At 39.5% G+C, this 24,363-nt stretch overlaps 3 protein-coding genes across 9 annotated transcripts in view; 1 reads left to right on the forward strand and 2 right to left on the reverse strand.

Annotated features, from left to right (window-relative positions):
- LOC127799509 (sister chromatid cohesion protein PDS5 homolog B) overlaps positions 1 to 18,302 on the reverse strand; it is a 137,556-nt gene extending 119,254 nt beyond the window's left edge. For 4 of the 7 annotated variants that reach the window (XR_008022644.1, XM_052333597.1, XM_052333595.1 and 1 more), the window contains exon 1: positions 17,981 to 18,302. Coding sequence is in view for 5 of the 7 variants with exons in the window: in XM_052333597.1 (XP_052189557.1) it covers positions 17,981 to 18,091 (111 nt within the window). In the remaining 2 variants the exon portion in view is untranslated. The remainder of the gene's footprint in view (positions 1 to 17,980) is intronic. The other 3 variants (XM_052333594.1, XM_052333596.1, XM_052333599.1) reach the window with 3 other exon arrangements.
- A 1,060-nt stretch (positions 18,303 to 19,362) lies between these two features.
- LOC127799757 (protein MAIN-LIKE 1-like) lies at positions 19,363 to 21,611 on the forward strand. Its single transcript, XM_052333987.1, has 5 exons — positions 19,363 to 19,746; positions 19,827 to 20,498; positions 20,586 to 20,738; positions 20,808 to 21,227; positions 21,306 to 21,611. The coding sequence occupies exons 1-5, from the start codon at positions 19,396 to 19,398 to the stop codon at positions 21,609 to 21,611; spliced, it is 1,902 nt and encodes a 633-aa protein (XP_052189947.1). The 5' UTR covers positions 19,363 to 19,395.
- A 762-nt stretch (positions 21,612 to 22,373) lies between these two features.
- On the reverse strand, positions 22,374 to 23,990 carry LOC127799758 (uncharacterized). Its single transcript, XM_052333988.1, has 2 exons — positions 22,641 to 23,990; positions 22,374 to 22,547 (listed from the first exon to the last, which is right to left on the reverse strand). The coding sequence occupies exons 1-2, from the start codon at positions 23,988 to 23,990 to the stop codon at positions 22,374 to 22,376; spliced, it is 1,524 nt and encodes a 507-aa protein (XP_052189948.1).
- Positions 23,991 to 24,363: the final 373 nt, after the last annotated feature.

Here is a 24,363-nt window from a genome sequence, read left to right on the forward strand (position 1 = left end):
GAATTTGAATTGGAGAGAAAAGATAAAGAGGGAAAGAATTTAGAGAGGGAAAGATCTGAATGTATTCATTGATAGATCCCATCCTCGGTATACACTGCCTTTTATAGGCTGACATCCTTGGTTGTTATTGTAACCGATTGCCTACAAGTGGCCTAGGCGGAACCGCCTATCACATGCTACTTTCTGTTATTACAGCTCCTATCACATTACAGCTATAGCTATGTATAAACTAGGTATTTCTCTATTTCTTAAGATTCATAATATGTTGATTCTCTCTTCTCTTTATAGAGGAAGAGAATAATACAAAAGGAAAGAGGAATATACACAAAATATACATAGCTTCTAAAAATACAAAGAATATTCTATATCAAAAAAATACTTCTATTTCTACACTCCCACTCAAGCTGACTTGAAGATATCTTCCATGGCAAGCTTGCTCACAAGTTTCTCAAACTGAGTTTTGTGTAATCCCTTTGTAAGAATATCAGCCACTTGGTCAACTGTTGGAATGGAAGGCATACAAATTACTCCATTATCAATTTTTTCTTTGATAAAAGTGTTTATCCACCTCTACATGCTTTGTCCTGTCATGGAGAACTGGATTATGAGCAATAGAGATTGCAGCTTTATTATCACAGTAAACTTTAGCTGGTAGAGAAGTAGAGACCCTCAAGTCTAATAGAAGCCTCTTTATCCACATGACCTCACAAATATCATGGGCAACTACACGAAATTCAACTTCAACACTGCTTCTGGCCACCACATTTTGTTTCTTACTCCTCCAAGTAACAAGATTGCCTCCCACAAAGGTGCAGTACCCTGATGTAGATCTTCTGTCAGTTACACTGCCTGCCCAATCTGCATCTGTATAAGCCTCTATATGAAAGTGTCCACGTTTTTTAAAAAATAGACCCTTCCCAAGGGTTCCCTTTAAGTATCGCAGAATTCTGTAGGTAGCTTCAAAATGTTGTGAACCAGGTGAGTGCATAAATTGACTTACAACACTTAAAGCAAATGCTATGTCTGGACAAGTATGGGATAGATAGATAAGTCTACCCACAAGCCTTTGATATTTCTCCCTTTCTACCACATTCTTGGCCTCAATAGGTTGAAGTTTTAAGTTGGATTCTATGGGAGTTTCATCTACCTTACACCCAAGCATTCCTATTTCACTAAGTAAGTCCAGAATATACTTACGTTGGTTGACAAAGATCCCCTCCTTAGATTTTGTAAACTCCATCCCAAGAAAATACTTTAGAGGACCCAAATCCTTGATCTCGAACTCATGAGCTAATCTCCTCTTAAGCTCTTCAATCTCTCCCTTGTCATTACTAGTCATTATTATATCATCCACATAAACAATTAAAATTGCTTTCTTACCGTCACTAGCGTGTTTGAAGAACAGTGTGTGATCTGCTTGACTCTGAATGTAGCCATAGCTTTTCACTGCCTTTCCACATCTTTCAAACCATGCTCTTGGAGACTATTTTGGACATACAAGGATTTTTTTAAACAACATACCTTGTTTGTACCGAGGCTCTTCTCGAATCCTGGTGGGAGATCCATAAACACTCCTTCTAAATCATCATTTAGGAAGACATTCTTTACATCAAATTGGTGAAGTGGCCAATCGAAATTCACTGCAAGGGAGAGGAGAACTCGAATGGAGTTTATTTTAGCTACTGGAGCAAATGTTTCTTGATAGTCGATGCCGTATGTTTGGGTGAATCCCTTAGCAACTAGCCTTGCTTTGTATCTTTCTATGCTCCCATCTGCCTTACATTTTATAGTAAATACCCACTTACAGCCTACCGTTGTTTTGTCTTCTGGTTTGTTCACAATCTCCCAAGTTCCATTCTTTCTAAGAGCACTCATTTCCTCCTGGACTGCTAACTTCCAATCTGGGTCACCAAGGGCATCATGAATTGTTCTTAGGACATGCAGGTTAGAAATATTTGAAAGAAATGCCTTATGATAATTAGACAATTTTGGTATGACAGGTATTTGGCAATCGGGTGTTTGGTACAAGTAGGGCTGGCAATGAGCCGAGCTACTCGTGAGCTGGCTTAAGACTCGACTCAAAAATTGGCTCAATACGCTAGCTCATGATACAAATGAGCTAAGTTTGAGCTCAAATATTTGGCTCATTTAGTAAATGAGCCGAGCTTGAGCTACCATTAGCTCGACTCATTTGGCTCACGAGCCAGCTCGATATACTTATATTTATATTAATTTTATAAATTTATTAAATAAAAAAATATTTATTACTTAATATTCAATAATATAAATATATACTTAATAATTTTATAAATATATTACTTAAATATATATTATATATATCGCATATATTATTTAAATATATATATATACATAAAAGTAAGGTAATAATCAATTTCGAGCCGAGCCGAGTCGAGCCAGCTCGTAGTCATCATTGAGCCGAGCTCGAGCTAAGAAAATCAGCTCATATCGAGCTCGAGCCGAGCTACGAGCCAAGCTAAAATCAATCGAGCTGAGCTCGAGCTGGGCCTAGCTCGGCTCAGCTCGGCTTATTGCCAGCCTTAGGTACAAGATCTCACTCTTTTCCTAGTAGCAATAGGGATATCCAGATCGGACACGTCAAATGAAGAATAATCTGAGGGAGTGAGTTTAGAGTTACCATGAGAAGAAGAAGTACTATTAGAAGACCCATTATTCGAAGACATCGATTGTTCAATTGTTTGAGGAATATTCGGAGTATTCTTCAGGGTTTGCCTTCTTATATAAAACTGAAGCTATGGTTTTGGAATATTTTGATCCGTTTGTGGTAATTCTCCCCCTGGTTCCAATCCCATCATGCTAGGCACCTATGAACCAGACACACCTTGTTCCATAACGTTTGGAATATTTATATCCTTGAGTTGTTTATCAAAGTGGATGGGAGTACCAATCATGGTAGGACGAGAGTCATAGAGTTTCAAGGAATTATCCTTCTCAACACTAGAATTCAAAAAATTATCTTATTTCTCAATATACTCCCCCTGAAGATGATTTGTGGTAAAGTAAGGTTGAGTTTCGAGGAAAAACACATCCATACTGATATAAGTTTTTTTTGTGACAGGATTAAAACATTTGTACCTTTTCTTATTTGGTGCATAGCCCAAAAAGACACATTTTTCAGCTGTGGGATCCAATTTGGAACAAAATATTTGAGGAGCATAAACGAAGCAAGTGCATCCAAAAACTTTTAAGGGTAACTCAGAATATATACGACATAGAGGAAAGAGTTGTTTTAAAGAGTGTAAAGGAGTTTGAAATTGTAAAACACGAGTGGGCATACGATTGATGAGATAGGAAGCAGTTAAAATTGCATCACCCCAGACATATTTAAGGACATTCATAGAAAACATGATGGCCCTGGCAACCTCTAGGAGGTGTCGATTTTTTCGTTCAGCAATACCATTTTGTTGGGGAGTTTCTCGACAAGTGGCTTGATGTAAAATCCCTTTTTCTTTTAAAAAGCCCCCCAAGGATTCATTAAAATATTCAATGCCATTATCAAATCGAAGAATACAAATTTTTGTGTTAAATTGAGCTTCAATCATATGGAAAAAAATCCTTGAAAGTTCTAGACACATCTGATTTTTTTGCAAGTAAGTAAATCCAACAAACTCAAGTATGATCATCAATAAAAGTAACAAACCATTTTTTGTCAAACAAAGTAGAGACCTTAGAAGGGCCCCAAACATCACTGTGTATCAAATAGAATGGTTTTGAAGGACAATAGGGTTTTGGATAAAATTTAACACGATGATCTTTGGATAAATGACAACTCTCGCATTGAAACATAGAAGGATCCACTCCTTTAAACAACGTAGGAAATAAATATTTCAAGTAAGGAAAACTGGGATGGCCTAGCCTAAGATGCCATTGCATTATTTGATTAGAAACAAAAGTAGAACTAGTACCACTCAGCCCATGAGCTTTTTTATTACGCAAGACACCCCCATTCAAATAGTAGAGTCTGTTTATTTCTCTAACACTGCCAATCGTCTTCCCTGAGTTCTGGGCCTGAAAAATGTAATAGGAGTTAAGAAAGATAACACGACAGTTAGAATTTTTGGAGAGTTTACTAACAGATAGAAGATTGCAGGCGAATTTAGGAACATGGAGTACTGATTGAAGATCAATACTATCAGAGAGTTTAATGAGACCTTTACCTGCAATAGGTGAAAAACTACCATCGGCTATTCTTATTTTTTCATTACCAGCACAAGAAATATATGAGTTGAATAAAAGCGATAAACCAGTCATATGATCAGATGCTCCTGAATCAATGATCCATGAACAGATTGGAATGAACTAGACAAGGCAAATGAATTTCTACCTGAATAGGACAATGAACAATTGGGTGTACCAGGGGACAGATTAGGCTTTAGCAGTGGCAGAAGTTGATCAAGTTGCCCTTTGTTGAATGGTCCTACATCAGCTTCATGGGCAGTAGGTTGGGATCGCTTCGATCTAGGTTTCCAATTTGTTGGTTTGCCATGAAGCACCCAACAGGTCTCCCGAGTATGGCGTGGTTTATTGCAATGATCACACCAAACACGAGGCTTTTCTTTTGCCTTTCGTTGACCTACAATATGTCGTCCACCAGCATTAGCATCAACAGTCACGAGCGCCATATTTTCAGATAGCCCACTTTCACCACTTTTCTTCTTGCCCAACATAACCAATCTTCGGCTTTCTTTACGCCGGACTTCAAAAAAAGCTTCACTTAGAGACGGGAGTGGATTTCTACCAACGATCCTCTCACGGACTTCATCATACTCAACATTGAGTCCAACGAGAAACTTAAATACCCGATTACCATCGACCATTTTCTGATAATGTTTGCAATCGTCTGAGTTCATCCACTCATATGTGTTGAAGAGATCCAAGTCCTGTCATATATGCTTTAAAGAATTAAAGTATATGGTGACAGTATCACTACCTTGTTGAATCTCACCAAGCTTCAAGTTGAGCTCGTAGATTTGGGATTGATTCCCCAAATTGGAATACATGGCAATGACTTCATCCCATAGTTCATTTGTTGTAGAGAAGCACATATAATTCGAACTTATCTCTTCCTCCATGGAGTTTACAAGCCACGTCATCACCATTGAATTCTCAGCATCCCACATGTCATACATTGGGTCTTTACTATCTGGGGCTGATGTGGTGCCAGTTAAATAGCCAATCTTTCCTCGACCTCGAATGTACATATGAACAAATTGCGACCAACGTAGGAAATTGGTACCATTGAGACGAATGGTTGTAATATGTACCGGATGCAAGTCGGCGGAACAATCAGATCTGAACCCAGTAGTGACCCACGGATCTGAGCGCACCAGTAGTGACCCACGATCTGGGCGCTTGGATCTAGATGCCCAATCTGAACAATAACTAATCTGGGCACTTTAGAGGATGGGGGCGACTCTGATGTACGAACAGGGGTGGCTCATGAACAGCAACCAGGGATGGCGCTGAACAGTGGATGGGAGTGGATTTAATGTGCGGACATGAGCGGCTTCTGATTCGCGATTCCGAGGCAACAAGAGCAGCGACAGGTCCGACGAATGGAGGCCGACTTTCGCGAGGGGCTAGGAGGCCGCGACCGTTCCAGAGGTGGGAATCCCATTGGAGAACGACGACGACCGTGGTGGCGGCAGCGACGGGGATGTCGGATCGCAGAGGCGGCGGCCTGAGGATTGAGTGATGACTGGCAACCGGTGTAAAGGAGGCAGCAGATCTTGGGTAAGTAGAGGAATATGAGAAGTTAGGGTTTCACAGTGGACGGCTGTGATTAAATCCCTAATTCCCGCTCTGATACCATATAAACTAGGTATTTCTCTATTTCTTAAGATTCATAATATGTTGATTCTCTTTTCTCTTTATAGAGGAAGAGGATAATACAAAAGGAAAGAAGAATATACATAGCTTCTAAAAATACAAAGAATATTCCATATCAAAAAAATACTTCTATTTCTACACTATGTATCTGTAGGTTTATTACACTTATGCCATTAGGCGTGTGACACATAACTACTCCTGATTGAAACTACCTTGAGTTACTGAAATGCAACAAGTACACTAACATGTCAAGATCAAGACATCCATCTGCACCTAAACAAGCTCTAGATAGTGACTAATAAAACTGCCTCTACTGCACCACGAAGGGACACCAAATTGTCAATATTCTCAAAAATCTTCAATTTAAACTAGCTGAGAGTCCAGAAAGCAAAAATGATAGCACATACACTACATATTAGCAGTAGAGAGGGGGATGGGGGAGGGGGGAAAGAGAGGATAATAAATCAACTAAGTTAATTAAAGCAAAAACAAGAAGCATGAGCCACTATTTAATATGCCTAACAACTTCTCCTCCTTTTGGAGACAAAACTAATTCCCACTTTTACCATTTGAGCATTTGAAGAAAATCTACCTTCCAATTCATGAGGTAACCTCTTAGAGGATACGGATATGCCCAGATACTTATTCTTGTACCAAATACTTTGGCTCATTGCAAAATTCAGGTTCAGATGGGTTCCCACCACCTATCCTTGATCACCTCTAACTCTAAGTTGTTCGAGAGTCCTAACCTTTAAAGACAACATGTGTCAAATACAGAGCAAGATGTCACATTCCTAGGGTTAGCTAGGGTTGTGATAGGAATTAGGGGAGAAATCCGAATTGAAGAATTGAAGGAGGAGGAGAAATTAGCAGAAAAGGGAGGGAGAATTAACAGGGGTTAGTAAACTATTGGGGGAAAAGCCTATAACTGTTGTAACTAACAGGGGTTAGTAAATTGTATACGGTTAGCGGGACTTATAACTGGCAGTTACATAACAACAGAAGCTAGTAGCCTTTAAGAAGGCTGTTGTAGAAGTGGAATACAATTTTGGAATAACAGAATCTCTATTCTCTTCCCTCTCGAATTCTCTCTTTCTCTCCGTTCTATCTCTTTCCCATCTCCTTCTCTCTCGACCTATCGGTTTCTTTCCCTAATTCTGTTCTTTTCCCAGTAATTCTCCCAAAATTACCTAATTGTCCGACCCTCCCATCTGAGGGCATGACAAAAGGATCACCTAAATATTCTAAAAAGTAAATATCCTAAGTAAAAAAGAAATGATGAAATGGTTATCCAATTCAACTTGACAGAAATCAAGATACAATATTTTGCAAAAGGAGACAAGGGAAACAAATAGAACCAATGGATATGGAAACACCTAACAGAATTTGCAGAAAGTAATAGGGTGAAATAGTAAAATGGAAGGAAATTATCTTATTGCCAAGTAACTGGATCTAGTTCAAATTCAAAACCTTGTGGATGCTTCCAAGTTTTTCCTTAATTCTCTTCTAATGAATAATATGTGTAAGTCACTTATTGAAGCCACTGATCAGCTTCTTGTACAGAGGATAATATGGACAGTTCTTAGGAATGATAGAATTTTGAGAGAGAAGAATGGAATTTTAAATAGAGACAAATTCCCAGACTACTGCCAGATATCAAACTAACTCACAACTGAAAACTAACAAAGCTATCAACCAACTAACTAGGAACAAAACTCTCACTGCCATGGTGTCCAGGTGTATATTGTTTGCAAATGGCATTGTGTTTAGGGATGGGCGTGGATCAGTTAATCCGTGAAAAAAATGCTAACTACATTTGGTGGACACTGTTAAAAACTGAGTAAAACGGTTACAAATATAGTCATGGTTTAAAAAAAATGAAAAACCGCCAGTTACAATTATAACCGATCCATAACCGTAACCGAAAATTGTGACCATAATCATAACCAATAATTATATATAATATTAGTTTTTTATGTATAAAATATTTACATTGGACAGAACGATTGAAGAGGGAAATTGGACAGAAATGGGGAAAGAATGTAGAGAGAAATGAGGGAGAGTGCAGAAGAAACGAGAGAAAGATTGGGAGAGAATTGTAGAGAGAGAGATTGGGAGAGAATTGTAGAGAGAGAGAATTAAGAATTCATTCAATCAATTCAAGCATGAGAATCCCATCTGTTTACAACAGCCTTATATACGCATATCTGGCTCCTAACAACATGCACAACACACCCATGTTTTTCTAACTAATTGCTAAAATATCCTCTAACAACTATTATAGGCCTGTTACCCTATTGCCCCTCTATGGATCCTTGGGTCATAATAGAAGATTGATTTATCTCTCACACACTAGACCCGACATTGCTTATGTTGTGGGAGTAGTTAATCAGTTCATGCATGATCCTAAGGAGGAGCATCTACAAGCAATTTAGAGAATTCTCAGGTACTTAAAGGCTACTCCAGGAAAGGGACTTTTATTCAAAAAATGAAGTAATCTAATAGTAGAAGGATACATTGATGCTAACTATGTAGGATCTCTCACAAACAGGAGATCAACTATAGGCTACTGCACTTTCATAGGAGGTAATTTGGTTACTTGGAGAAGCAAAAAACAAAATGTGATAGCCAGATCAAATGCAGAAGCAGAATTTCGTGCTATGGCTCTAAGTGTTTGTGAGCTTTTGCGAATCAAAATAATCTTAAAGGATTTGAGGAATGAAAGTGGATCGATGAATCTATATTACAATAACAAATCAGCTATCAATATAGCACATAACCCAATAAAACACGATTGAATGAAGCATGTAGAAGTGGACAGACATTTCATCAAAGAAAAATTTGTCAGTGGACTCATCACTATCCCTCATGTGACATCAAAAAACCAATTAGCTGATGCTCTAACCAAAGGATTATCCACTTGTAGATTTCAAGAGATTACTAGCAAGTTGAGAATGGAGGATATCCACTCACCAACTTGAGGGCGAGTGTCATCACAAGCTTCACGGATTGGTACCATTCTCGAAAATTGGTGCCATTGAGGCGATGAATGGTCAATGAAATGGGGTGCTAGTCAAGGTGGGACGTCTGCACAATGGCAGCGCCGAGATTGAGGGGTGGAGGCGTCAAGACCATGTTTGGTTCGGTGTGGGGGTTAAGGGTTGAAACCTTGGAGGGTTCCGCCGATGGAGAGCTGGTCGGCGAGGCCATGGCGGCCGCTAGATCAGTCGACACCATCGTCGTCGCTGGGGTTTGGTGTTTGGGTCAATGGGTACTACAGGCCGAAGGATACTTCACGGCTATGATACTGTGAACAATTGTGAGAAAACTGTACATATTTCCCTGATTTTTTCACTATAACTAATTACAATATATAGGAAAAATAAATCAATCGAATCCCTATAACTAAGGAACAAAAATAAGAAAGAAATCCTAATTACAGCAATTAATCTTATTTACAACAATTACTAATTTTTTACAGCTAATTTACAGAAAATCAATCCCAATAATTGAGATTCATTATAATCCCATAAGTTGTGGGATACAATCTTCCAACAACATGCAAAAGTCCAAGTATCAATCATGATAATTCCATTCATAACAATAATCCAATGCATTATTCAACCATATCCATAGCAATATCACATAATCAATGAGCATAGCAAAAAGAGCAATAAAAGGCTTGTCCCAACATTCTAAGCTCTATAATTTAACAATATAAAAAATGTTGCCCAAAAAGAAAAAACATTTTTTTCACAAATTTCAAGACTTCTTGGATGGCATGCTAAGTGAGGCCTCTCCTAATTATAGCCATTCCACCTCCTTAATAAACGGCAAAGATTGAATCTAGATCAACAACTAAGGGCCCATTTGATAGAGCTTTCACTTTTTATGTGTTCAATTTTGGTTTCATTGAAAAAATAAAAACTAACATATTGTTTGACAACTTTATTTGCTTTTGTAGAAAGGGAGAAAGGGAAGCGGTATTCCCACACGATTTATTGATACGAATCAAAAATATTTATATATAAGTAGTTTCTTAAGAATTAGGACTAGATTACATCCCTATTATCTAGATTACAACACTAAAAGATAAACCTAAGAAATAATACAAGAAAATACAAAGCAAGAAATAAAACAAAAATAAATAGAAAGATGATAATGGATGATTATCTTGGAATCTTCAAGGCCCGGCCCGATCCTGTTTTTATTTCTTCAACACTCCCCCTCAAGCTAGGGAGTGAATATCAGTCATCCCCAGCTTGCTCACTAAGGCTTCAAACTGAGTACTATGGAGACCTTTGGTGAGGACATCTGCCACTGGTTGATTAGATGGAACATAGGTGATTTGTAGAATACCTAAGTCCAACTTTTCTTTCAAGAAATGCCTGTCAATCTCTATATGCTTAGTCTTATCATGTTGAACAGAATTATGAGCTATGCTGATAGCTGATTGATTATCTCCCAACAATTCGATTGACTTTATCACTAGAATCTTCAAGTCTTCTAGGATAATCCAAAGCCATAATAGTTCACACACACTCAAGGCCATGGCTCAAAATTCAGCTTCTACACTTGATCTAGCAACCACCCCTTGCTTCTTACTCCTCCAAGAAACCAAATTTCCTCCTAGGAATATGCAATATCCAGTTGTCGATCTCCTGTCCACAAGAGAGCCCCCATAATCAGCATCGATATACCCTTGGATCCTTAGGTCTCCCCTTGAAGTGAATAGAATCCCTTTGCCTGGAGTAGCTTTAAGATAACTCAGAATCTTTCTCACGGCATGCATGCGTTCTTCAGTAGGGCTATGCATAAATTGGCTTACTAGGCTGACTACAAAGGATATGTCAGGCCTAGTATGTGAAAGATATATCAATCTCCCTACTAGGCGTTGAAATCTTCCTTTATCTACTCCTTTGTTGCTTCCAAAATTAGCCCCCAATTTTATATTTGGATCAACTGAAATTTTTGACCCTTTTCCTCCTAGCAATCCTGTTTCAAAAAGTAGATCAAGTACATATTTTCTTTGGGATAAGAAGATACCTTCATTTGAGTGCGCTACTTCAATGCCCAAGAAATACCTCAATGGACCAAGGTCATTTATTTCAAATTCCTGAGCTAGATTTTCCTTAAGACATCCATGTTCATGTAAATCATTCCCTGTTATATTATCCACATATACCAGTAGTGTTGTCACCTTATTTCCTGTGTATTTGATGAATAAAGTGTGGTCCCCTCGACTCTGGTGATACCCCATAGATAACATGGCCTTTGAGAATCTACCAAACCATGCACGTAGGGATTGTTTGAGGCCATACAAGGCCTTCTTGAGTTTACACACGTGGTTGGTTCCTGTTTGCTCTTGCTTGAATCCGGGTGGTATATCCATGAAGACTTCTTCTTCTAAGTCGTCATGCAAGAATGCATTCTTGACATCAAGTTGTTGTAATTTCCATCCATAGGTAGATGCCAATGCTAAGAGGATTCTAACTGTTGTCATCCGGGCAACAGGGGCAAATGTTTCCAAATAATCAATGCCATAGCACTGAGTATAGCCCTTGGCAATCAATCGTGCTTTATACTTGTCAAGTGATCCATCAGCTTTGTACTTTAAATTGAAGATCCATCTACATCCCAACGGTTTTACATCCTTTGGTCTAGTTACCAGTTCCCAGGTATTGTTCTTTTCTAGTGCCTTCATCTCTTCCATCATGGTTGCTTTACAGTTGACATCTCTCATGGCTTCCTCTACGGATTTGGGAATAGCAATTGCATCCAAAGAAGTCAAGAAGCTTTTATGGGCAGGTGATAAGCGATGGTAGGATAAGTAATTGGCCAATGGGTGTTTAGTACATGCCCTAACCCCTTTTCGAATAGCAATGGGAAGGTCGAGGTCTGTATGCTCCAAGAACGTTGAGTTTGGGTTAGGATTGTTGGATGTGGGGTTCTCACCTGGTGTGCTATCCAAACTCAGGTTCGAAGTTGATGTCAAGTGTGGCTGAGGATCACCAATGGGTTGTCGTCTCTTATAGACATAGGGAGAGCCTTTGTATCTAATAGTATCAACATGTCCAGAACCTTCCTCCTCCCTAGGAGAATTGGGTAAGATTGGAGAGGCAGGAACTGAAGGGTGAGAGAAATTAGTGCCTAATGGTGTTGTTCCAAGGGTAGGGTTAAGATTTTCCCAATCTAGGTCAGGTTAATCAATGATGGATGGTCTGCCTAGGGTAGACTCAAAGAAAGGTTGGGATTCATTGAATGTGACATCCTTAGAGACATATAATTTTCGAGATTCAGGATGATAACACTTATACCCCTTTTGAGTAGGAGAATACCCAAGAAACACACATTTAAGAGCTCTAGGGTCCAATTTATCCCTGTGAATTTTAAGGATGCGAACAAAGCAAACACACCCAAACACCTTTAGGGGCAATAGTGTATGGTGATTTATTTCAGGAAAAAATGTCATTAACTTTTGGAAAGGACTGAGGCCATTAATAACCCTAGAAGGCACCCTATTGATGACATATGTGGCTGTCAGAACTGCTTCCCCCTAGAAATATTTGGGCACATGATGGTGATGAAGGATGTTTCGTGTGACATTGAGAAGATGCCTCATCTTTCTCTCTGCCACCCCATTTTGTTGGGGAGTATCAACAAAAGATGACTCATGAACAATGCCCTCCTTCTGAAAATAGTTATGCAAGTGGGTGTTAAAATAATCCCGGGCATTGTCAGTGCGAAATCATTTAATAGGATTGCCAAATTGAGTATGGATCATTTTACAAAATAAGGGTAACACTGATCCTATGGCGGCCTTTTCTTTTAGAAAAAACACCCAACACATGAGCGTGCAATCATCAATAAATGTAATGAACCACTTTGCCCCAAAATAATTAGGTATTTTGGATGGCCCCCAAACATCAGAATGAACCAAATGGAATGGCATAGAAGCCAATTTATTGCTAATAGAATAAGAAACTCGATGATGTTTTGCAATAATACATTCATCACATTGAAAATTGCTAGGATCTAAGGAATTGAATAAAGACATAAACATTTGTTTTAACACAATAAATGAGGGATGTCATAATCTAACATAATGAAGCCATATAGCAGAAAGGTTAGAGGCAGACTGAGAGGAGTAGGCGAAACTATGTTGCTTCCTTATAGAGCCTTCACCCTTCCCATCCAAGATGTAGAGCCCATTGTGAACCCTAGCCACACCAATCGTCTTCCTCATGCCCTTGTCCTGAAACTTACACGTGTGATGAGAAAACTGCAAAGCAATTTAAATCATTGGTTAGTTTGGTAATAGAGATCAAACTTGTTGTTAGGCTTGGGACATGAAGAACTTGGTTAAGTGGCAACCAAAAAATTAATGATACTTTGCCTTTTCCTACTATAGGGATAGTAGTACCATCGGCAATTGTGATTTGTTTAGTGGGTTCAAGAGCTTCATATGTTTCAAAAAACTGAATGTTAGGGGTCATGTGGTCGATAGCTCCTGAATCTAGGATCCATATGCTATTCTTATCAGTTTTAGAAGCAATGAAAGACTTAAAGGAAAGGTTACCTTGCTGCACCAAGGAGCATAAGGCTCCATCTTGGAACGTCCGAAGGAAAGCTTTTAGTTTGCCTAATTCCTCTGGATTTAGTTGTGTAGATTCTTCCACTTCTGAAGTATCTTTATTTGCTGCCTCCTCTTCTGGATCTTTGTTAGATAAATAGCCTTGATGCTGCCCCATGTTCTTGAATCCTCCTATCCTGCTTAACACAGCCTCCTTTCCATGTAGCTTAAAACAGGTTTCTCTAGTGTGCCTTACCTTCCTACAAAACATGCACCACTGTCCATCACGGTTGGAGGTTCGATTCTGACCCCCAAGCCTATAATCCGACCTTCTAGGAGCCTGGTATGTTGTTTTTCCAGATTTGTTGTCGCCTCCATCTTGCTTGCTAACCAAGGCCAATCCTTCTGTGCTATGGACAGAAAGCATGGCAAATCTTCTATTCTCTTCACTCCTAACAATAGCAAAAATTTCATTTAAATTAGGTAACTTATCCTTACCAAGGACTTGTACTCGAACCTAATCAAACCCGAGATTTAGACCTGCTAGGAACTCTATTATCCGGTCTCGTTCAAGGATTCGATTGAGAGTGGCAGTGTCCTCTTGGCATACCATCTTAATGGCTTGATATTGATCAAGCTCTAACCAAAGACCTCTCATCAGATTGTAGTAGTCGGTGACAGTTGCATGGCCTTGTTTGGTACCATTGATCTTTATTTTAACATCAAAGATCACTGATGCATCCCTGACTTGCGAGTAGGTATGTTGTAAGGTCTCCCAAACTTCACGGGCAATATTAAGAAACATGAAGTTCTTGCTGACCTCCGACTGCATCGAACTCCACAACCATGACATGATGCGGGAATCTTCCACATCCCATGTATTGAAGCTGGAATCGTTAGCTGCTGGAGGGTTTGCTGACAGGTGGTTGCTTTTTCCTCACCCTTTAAGAAGTGTCTTGACCAGCTGAGACCATTGGAGGAAGTTCCTACCATCTAACCGATAGGATGGATGAATGTCTGGTAACTCTCCAGCAATAAGGGGCTGATCCAATGGAAGGATGTCTCCGATGGTGACTGTCGGAGTTGGATTTATTGTTGTTGAGGTGTCTGACATGATGAACGGGACGAGGGAAACAGATAGTTGAACACAAAGGTACGAACACGAAGGAACACGAACACGACCGGAAGGCACGAACGCGAAGGATTTCAACACCAGGGATGGGCTTAAAATCAATTCCTTGTGCGTCAGAATCAATTCCGCAATTCAACGCACCAAAATCAAGATTCCGCCAGACTCTATAAGTTTCGCCGGCCTCACTCCTCCTTTAGTGACACCTTGGCTGTAGTTTCTTCGAAATTCTCCTACAAACAACTTCAAGGTTGGGATGGCCTTGTTCGTCTGGAAATTCCGATCAACTGGACTTCCCTATGAGCCGTCTTTATCAAGCCTGTCTCCCAAAACCGGGGTCGCCTTCATTGCCTCCACAATATGGATCGTAATCAAACCACTGGAATTGCCGATCGTGAGGTGATTGGGAATGACGAATGAGTAGCGGAGGACGGTCGCTGGAGATTTGTTCAGATCTGTCTCTAAATTCCACCTCGTATCTCACAACTAAGAGTCATTTATAGCTCAACTTCCTAAATTTGCTCCCTGTCCGAAACTGATTCTGGGATGGCGAATTGCAAGCGCTATTCCGCTTCAAGCCGAACTTGCTTTGCTCTGCTTCGCTTTTCAAGAATCGAATCTAGAGGTGCTCAACCCGCTCCACCTTCAATTTTCCAAGTTCAATTCCAATTACTGGCTCAGCTATGGACCTCTATTAACTAGATCGGCTACAGAAATTAGCTCCTCATTCGATCAACGCTGATTTGGCTGCCGAAAATTGCTTGAGGCTCTGCTTCGCTCGCATCTTCCTTCTCGTTATCTACTCACGATCAAAGTGAATTCAAGATCGCCAATGGAGTTCCCACCCAATCACCGACCACTGGTTGGAATTCACCTGGATTCTTAAACCGATCTTGATTCTCTTCGAATGCTTGCACTCGCCTATCACACCGTAACCAGTGGAACTTGTTGGAATCCTTGTGTTTGCTAGAACCGCTTGAAGTCTCTACTCTATCAATTCCGCCGAGAGTCGTCGAAATCAACTGCTATCAATTGTAGGAATTTAGCCAAGGAACATTGCTCTGATACCAATTGTCACAGCCCTAGGGTTTAGCTAGGGTTGTGATAGGAATTTGGAGGGATTTAGGAAAGAGAAAGCAGAAAGGGAGGGAGATATAGAACTGAAACAGAGAGGAATGGGGAGGAAAGAGAAAAAGAACCGAGAGAGAGAATTAAGAGAGAATAGAGTTTGAAATTCATTCTTCAATTCAAGCCTCCCAACAAACCCCTAACAGCAGTCTTATATAGGCATCTTTGTCTTCTAACAGCCTAACCACTTGCTAAAAATATATCTTCACAATTATTATAAACCTATTACAAGATTACCCCCTTTATTATATTCCTATTACAGCATTAACCCTCGTATACTCCTAGATATATGACATGGTGCTGCAAGATGATGGTCAGACAGAGGAGTTCCAATTTGAACAGCGCAATGAAGGCACTTTGGACAGAACGAAGTGGTTGTGCAATGAAGGCACTAGGGTTTACTGTATCAATTTAATAACGAGGCTCTAATACCATGTAGAAAGAGAGAAAGGGAAGCAATATTCCCACTCGCTTTATTGATACGAATCAAAAATATTTATACAAGTAGTTTCCTAAGAATTAGGACTAGATTACATCCCTATTATCTAGATTACAACACTAAAAGATAAATCTAAGAAATAATACAAGATAATACAAAGCAAAAAATAAAACAAAATAAATAGGAAGATGATAATGGATGTTTTTATTTCTTCAACAGGTTTCAATTTTTGTATTTTTTTTTTTTATCTTTGTATTTTTCTCCCCCTACCCCCTCATTGATTGTAATTGGAGGAGTTGCCAACGTAACTGCCAAAACCTATCAGAAAGTTTCTTCAGATCTAGGAGTCGTTGACTCCTAGAAGTGCTTCATTACACCCCCCCCTCCCCACCTCCCCTGCCAGAAAAAAAAACAAAAAAACAAGCAAATTTTGTTCTTCTTTTTGCAACCAAGTCTAAGAGGATCATCAACGGGGGGCTACAATTGGTAGTAGCAACTAGTGAAGGAGAATATGTTTCCATTCTCAAAGACAACAAATGCTCAGTCTGCTTCTTTGTTGTGACACAACAGTGATGATGTCAGTCTACCATCTCTAGTCTTCCATCAAAAAATGGCACATCAAAAATCAAGCACTAGTTTTTGGTTTGTGTTCAATTTGAATATTAGAGTTTGTAACATCGTAAATCACAGCAATCATAAGCCAAGATTCTCCTTTTGAAATTAGAAATCAAGATTCAAGAATAGTCCAATCAAGAACAAATTTCATATTCAAGAAGAGCATCTGGGAAACTATGGAAGGATCAACAAGGAAGGTTTAAGTTATGCATGGCAGCAACTTGGATATGTTTGTGCATTGAACTTGTGTTGGTTTCCTTGCATGAAAGATCAAAGACCAGTTTCAGTAGGTGTAGAGAAATGGGATGAAATTGTGAATACCTCCTGGAATTGTTAGCAATTCCGGAGCACATCTGGGAGTCTCTACTGTGGTAGTCAACTGAGATTTAGATACTCAAACTGCTTGCCAGTGAGTGACACTGCCACTGGTAAGGTCACCAACTACCCTCCAGCAATTTTTTGATGACATCAAGTTGATGATGATGAGAGTTGTGGGAGCGGGAAGAAATGAAAATGGAATAAAAAATGTGAAAATATGATTTTGGAGTTTTCAAGATTTTCAAAATGAAAATGGATAACTAAATGCCATTTTCTATTTTAATAGTCAAAATAGTGAAAATGTCAACTGAAAACAAAAAGCCTTCCAAACGGGTCCTAAAACTACCTTCCAGAGTGTTGCTAAAAATATCTAAACAGGTATGTACAATACAAGAATTCTCTATAATGTTTATGTCCTTGTAGGAAACCCTAGAGATTTCTCTAGAATTTTGGTGCCATACAGACATCGATGTTATGGTCCAATCATATTTGTGTGACCTACATGTGGCGATTTTGGGATGATACGAATCAGTGCATCTCATTTTTCCTTCTTTCTTCCCTCCTTTAAAATTAATATCGATTATACTTTTGTTACAATTTACACGCCAAATTGGAGTAAATTTCAAGGGCACTTACCTGTGGAGCCACCGTTGGTAAATCGCAGAAAAGCTCCAAATACAAATATTTACACAAGATAAATTGAAGCGAGTACAGCAGAGAGAGTTAAACTAAAAAATAAATAAATAAGATAACACATTACAATTAGATAGGCAACCAGCATTTACACTTCAACTGAATATAAAAACAGCATTACGATCAAAAACCTAAAGATGGATAAGTATACCTAAAAAGTTTCGATCGAACGGAAACTCTGAAAGCGAATTTAAAAACTAGGGAGGTTCGGGCTTACTCGGAGCAGTTTGACGAGGAGGTCTTTGTTGGGACGGGATTTTAGGGCGCCGAGTTGATTGCCGATGTCGGAGATAAGGCGTTGCGCGGCATTGGCGTCGGCTTCGCGCATTGTCGTTGCCTTCGAATAATGCAGCGAATCTTGGATTAGGGGTTCGGCTTCCAACGGAGATACGGGAAAATGTGGGTGTGGGTTAGAAGCGCTGTAGCGAGAGGGAGAGGGTTTTTTGAGCGTGAGTTCCCGCCCTTGACACGGGGATCATGCTTTGTGGGGTTGTGTGATTGATCGAACGGCTGACACAGAGCAATGAATTTGGAAGTGTCCGAATTGGGCCGGTGTAGAGCGCAGGTGATCGTTCCCTCTTGCCTCAACATCTTTTTACCGTTTTTACTTAGGGAAATTCTATTGGAAACCCGCCAAATTACTCAATATAACCCGTTGGACTGAATTTTTATTTTTACTCTTTGCAACCACGAGAATTACTATTTACAACCCATAAATTCCCAAATATACCCTCACACAGCCACACCAGCCACACAATTTCTCACATTTCTCAAACAAACCCTAGCAATCTTCGGCCGCGAGGAAGAAGAAATCGGACTGATAAATCAGGTACGCCTTCTGTTCAATGTTTAATTTCTTCAATAATCGCACATGGCGGCATCACCATCGACCGCGATGGCAGCCACCATGGCTGCCATCATCACCACGAACCTCCGCACCGCGAGGTGCGGGGGTTTTAGAAACCCCCTTCCTGGCGGCGACGATGGCAGCCGCCATGGCCGCCATCGTCAGTCGCGGACCTCCGCACCGTGAGGTGCGGGGGTTTCAGAACCCCCCTCCCCCACCGGCGACGATGGCAGCCGCCATGGCCGCCTTCATCAGCCGCGATGGTGGCACCATCGCGGCTGATGAAGGCGGCCATGGCGGTTGCCATCGTCGCCGCTAAGGTGGGGGAGGAGGGTTCTGAAACCCCCGCACCGCGAGGTGCGGCGGTCTCAGAGACCCCCGCACCTCGCGGTGCGGGGGTCACTGAGACCTCCGCACCTCGCGGTGCGGAGCCATGGCAATCCCCCGCACCTCGCGGTGCGGGGGTCCGAACCCATTCCGGTTCTCGAACCCGCAATTCCGGGTTGGAGAAACCGGAACCAGATTTATTAATAAATGTATAATTATATATTTATTTTTTTAGTTTTGTGCCATTTGAATTTTTTTTAAAATATGATTGATTTCATATTAATCTCACATGTTATTTTTTATATTAATTATAATTTTACAGTTCACCTTTCTAATAAATCTAATTATTATTAATTTTATTATAAACAATTTTATTTGTCATAATGCATTTAGACATTTCATATAACATTCTTATATGAATTAAATTAATTTTGTAGTAGATTACTATTATTTTAAAAATGACTAATATGGTACATTCATTTATAGGTATGGCACGTACTCGAGGAGGAGGAGTAGAGGGAGCTCGTCAGCGTCCGACAGCTTCCACGAGGAGGAGGAGGAGGGTAGAGGGCCATGATGGTCATTCTGTGGCTGATACATCTATTTCAGAGGCGCACATTTCTGAGCAGCCAGGTACTTTGGACTCATCACCTCCTAGTCCTCCAGAGCAGCCATCTACTAGTGCTCCGGAGCAGCCATCTACTAGTGCTCCGGACGATACTACCGAACTATTTTTGGGAGGCCCTGAAGATCCATCCATTTTAAAGAGTTTTAAAAATCATGTTGCTGTTAGCATATGGGCTGGAGAGGTAAGTGATTATAAAAATAATTTTACATTTAAAATAATTATTATAATATTAGTAATTATTTTATTATTTTTATGTAATAGGAAAGAGGTGTATTAAAGTGTAATAGCCATGGACAAAGAATTCCTGATTGGCCATTGGCAAATCAGCAACGTATTTATGATATTGTTGTAAGATCTCAGTTGGCACCTTTGATAGAATCCACGTATCGATTTGTGAATCCTACAGTTGTGTCAGCCTTTTCAGAGAGATGGCAACCTGAGACTAACACATTTCATCTACCATTTGGTGAGATGACACTTACGTTAGATGACGTTGCCACTATTCTGAAGATACCAGTTGCTGGCAGCCCTGTATCAGTCCCTCATTTGACAGGTAATGAAGCTCAGAATTTACTTTGTCGTTTACTTGGGGTCTCAGTAGTAGAAGCAGCAGGCCAGATAGCTGAGACTCGGGGACCGTATGTGAAATTAGATTGGCTGAGAAGAACATTTATGAACGTACCAAATTCAGCTCCGGATGAAGAGATGTACAATGCTAGTAGGGCATATTTGTTATTTTTATTAGGTTGTACATTATTTGTGGATAAGAGTGGTAGCATGATTTCGATTTCCTATCTTGCATTGTTGGAAGACCTGAGTATATCTGGTACGTATGCATGGGGGGCTGCTTGTTTGGCATATTTATATAGGCAGCTAGGTATCGCGAGTAGAAGAGATGTCAAGGGAATCTGTGGATATTTAACATTACTTGAGGTAATAATTTAAATTTTATTATTTTGTGCATATTTTTACTATGTCTTTCCATATATCTTAACAATTATTTACATTAAATGTATACAGGCTTGGATATACGAACATTTTCCATTGACTAGAAGTAAACATAATTTATCATATACTGACGAGCTGCCTAGGGCTCATCGCTGGCTTCCTGTTCGTGAGTACGATTCTTTGCAATCTTTGCGAGAGCGAATTGATGACTTAATTGAAGATCAGGTATTCTGTTCACATATTATATTTTGCAACTTAATATTGCTCATCATTGAAATTCTAAAACATGTGCAGGTCATATGGACACCATATAGGAGGCATCGTGCACAACACCCACTCCATGAGATTGCGTTCTTCTCCGGATGTCTTAAGTGTGGAGGCGTGATTGAGCCATATCATCCGGAGAGGGTTCTGCGACAATTTGGGCATAGGCAGAATATACCTCCACCTCCATTATCTCCTATTGAAGCCAAGCGGGGTAGAGTTACGACAACATATAAGGTAATTTATGATTTTATCAATGATAGTTGGTCTCGCTGGGATTTTCACTTATTGCCAGCACACCGTCGGGGTGGACTTGCCCTAGTGCCATGGGAGTGCAGTGAAGACTACTTGGCATGGTATCATCGCATTACACATCGAGTCATACAAAATCCTACAAATAGATCCGGGTTTGACAGAGGTGATCATGATAGAGTGACTCTTGCTGATGTGGTAAGATTAATTTTGTAATTGTAATTTTTTTAAATATATTATGTTTAGTTTTTTATATTTAAAATAATTGTCTTGTAGCGCATCATGGCATCACTATCTCCTCTTAGGCAAGTCATATCAGGTGGATCCACTCAAGATGTAGATGCGTGGAGACGGGCATGTCTTCAGGTATATGATATTTTGACTATTCGTACCGGGTCTTCTTCTACTGGGTCTCATGCATATACAGTATTTCGCGAAGCACCTTCTAGTATGGTACGAACACCGACGGTGGTTACATCACCTCCGGCAGTAAATATAAATCCACCACCTACGAGTTCAGATCCACATCATCCAGCCCCAAGCCCCCCTCAAGAGACAAGAAAAAGGACTGATAGAGATTAATTTTTTTTGTAATATGAGACTATTTGTATTTGCTATAGTGAGTAGAGTCTTATCTATTTGACTACTTATGATGAGGTTCGGATATGTCGCTAAGATATAAATGGTGCCAACCCTTTTCTGTTTGGATTTAATTTTCTTAGTTTATTTAAAAATTATTTCTATAACTCGAAAAGTAATTTTATTGTTACTAACAAAACTTATTTTAAATACTTATATGTGATATAAGTGATCTATAAAATAAGATATTATAAACTTATTTACATCAGACTCCTTTATATCATAAACTTTAATTATGGGTCAATTAAATCAAATATATCTTTGTGAAATAGGTTTGTGAATAGGAAATATATAAAACAAGATATTAGTGCAATATAATTCACAAAATAAAATGCGAAAATATATATAAAGTATAGAAAGGCTCAGATATGAATAACAAATCACCACTTAAGTAACTCCAAAAATAAGACCACTAAGCCCAACGAAACCCAGCCCTGAATCGCCCAACTGTCCTCCTCTCTCGGCCGAAATGATGGCTATCATACGTAATGGGCTAGGCTTCTCCATCTCTTGAGCAAATGGACTTATGCCCATTTCTCCTCTAAAGAGATAGTAAATAGGCTTATGGACTTCAAATTGGGCTGCCAATAAGTGGTGATATGAGTTAATGTTTCAATCACGGGCTGAAGCCTATGAAAATTAAACTTGCCCGAAAAATCATCATCGCCTTAAGCCGTATTTGGAAACACAATCTAAGAGTAAGAATCATGTGTCAGATAAGTCAAAAACTTCCTGTGTTGCCACATCTTGACCTACTAGAGATAAAAATGCTTGAATTCTGGATATGTATGGCGTTTCCCAATCACGTGCATTATCACATCGAAATCTGTACCAATTCAGTGCGACGGGAGGAATTGGTGACCTTGGCTTAAGGAATACCTGATAAATGACATATGCAACAAAAATTATTATTAAAACAAACGTATGAAATCCACAATATAAATAAATAAATACCAAAATAAGTAAGAATACCTGCACAAAATGACAATCATTCACAAATCCTATAGTAATCATCCTGTGTTGTACTGCTGGAGGAGGGATCGATCTAAGTGGAAGATATGTAAGACACTGGATCCGTGACAAATGCACCAATATGACATTGTATTTTGAAGCAACTAAATGGCCCATGTCAGGTAAAGTCATCCAATGCTCGCACGGTGCAATGTTATCAAAGCAATATAATATATGTAGTAACTCATCCACACGCATTTCTGATCCATATATTTGCGTATACATCGCACGAAAAGATTGCAACTCTCCTATCAGACTAAAACGAATATCTCTCCAATTGTGCTCACTCATACCAAGTAACCCTGCTATCGCGCGAAATCCACAATGTCCATCTGATTCTACATTAACAATATTATGCAAGAACGGTTGTATTTGTGGTGGGAAACAATCATCATACCCCTTGAGTCGGTTGGTGTTTCTCTTGGATATCCATGTTGCTAGGGATCTACTGTCTTGACTAGATTGAACTATTTCAAATAAGGACGGATCACGTTTGGTGGATGTATCAATCTGAATTTTCTTCTTCGATGTTGGCCTACCCTTCGTCCTAACTTTCATGGTTGGTGGTTGTAGTGAAGTTGTGTCTGGATTAACTATTTCTCTCAACTTTTGCTTTAATACTTGCTTCCCTGGCTCCGGTTCTGAATAAAACATTTTATATATACTCTCTATTTCTGGCTCAATCGTTACCTGCGATGACACACCATCATAAGCTGACTGCACTAACTGCAACCTTGTCCAATGAGGATGCACAGTTGACAAAGGAATTGGCCGTCCTTGTACCATGAACTCTGCAATTTCATGTGCACAAGGTAAACCATATGTGCTTCTAATCACACATCCACATGAAACTTTGTCTATCCCAATTTTATAAGCAAGTTGCGACTGCATTAGTACCATATTCAATGCACTTCTCGATATAACACCTCGCAATTCTCTAAAAATTGCTGGCTTAAAGTTATGTTGCACCAACATTAAACTTTTTTCAAACGACCCCTTAATCTCTACATGTTGTAACTCAATAAGACTGTTGATAATTGTCCATGATGACTCTAAGTCACCTTGAGAAGATCCAAGATGTCTCTTCAACTTTGCATGTGCACTCTCAGCCCTGTTCGTAGTAACGTTGCCAAAATGCATTATTCTATTTGTCCATGCTGCAACAAATTTTTCTTTATAATCATTCAACCATGTATTTCTCAGATAATTAAGTGCGCCCTCATATGCATAGTACTCAAGTGTTAACTCATACAGACGACGTTCATATTCATCCTCAGTCGACGCAAAAACAACCAGGTTCCAACTTAACATAAATTTCTCCCATGTCTCCTTTCTATCAAATAATTTCTTACATTTGGCGAGCACATTTTTTGATATATGCCACCTACACAACAAGGTGCTCGTGGTTGGAAACACTTTTTGTATTGCATTCATTAATCCCAATTCTCTATCAGTTACAATTACTCCTGGACATGTATTGTGAGTTATTAGACTCTTTAATTTCTCCATTGCCCATGTGTAATTATCCTCATATTCATGATCCATAAATGCGAAAGCAATAGAAAAAGTTAGCTCAGTTGACGTCACACCAACGATCTCTAGCAGTGGATACTTATATCTATTAGTTTTGTATGTACAGTCCATTATTAACACATGGGGAAATGTTTTAAATAACTCTATAGCC

This window comes from Diospyros lotus, chromosome 4 (assembly GCF_014633365.1).
Source record: "Diospyros lotus cultivar Yz01 chromosome 4, ASM1463336v1, whole genome shotgun sequence".
NCBI lineage: Eukaryota > Viridiplantae > Streptophyta > Magnoliopsida > Ericales > Ebenaceae > Diospyros > Diospyros lotus.

What these genes read in the sequence shown, in the direction of transcription:
- LOC127799757 (XM_052333987.1), top strand. Translation starts at nt 19,396, where the DNA reads ATGACTAATATGGTACATTCATTTATAGGTATGGCACGTACTCGAGGA. An exon ending in GATATTTAACATTACTTGAG is followed by an intron (nt 20,499 to 20,585) that starts GTAATAATTTAA and finishes AAATGTATACAG; the next exon opens with GCTTGGATATACGAACATTT. An exon ending in ATGACTTAATTGAAGATCAG is followed by an intron (nt 20,739 to 20,807) that starts GTATTCTGTTCA and finishes AAACATGTGCAG; the next exon opens with GTCATATGGACACCATATAG.
- LOC127799758 (XM_052333988.1), bottom strand. Translation starts at nt 23,990, where the DNA reads ATGTTAAGTTGGAACCTGGTTGTTTTTGCGTCGACTGAGGATGAATAT. An exon ending in ATGATTGTCATTTTGTGCAG is followed by an intron (nt 22,548 to 22,640) that starts GTATTCTTACTT and finishes GTCATTTATCAG; the next exon opens with GTATTCCTTAAGCCAAGGTC.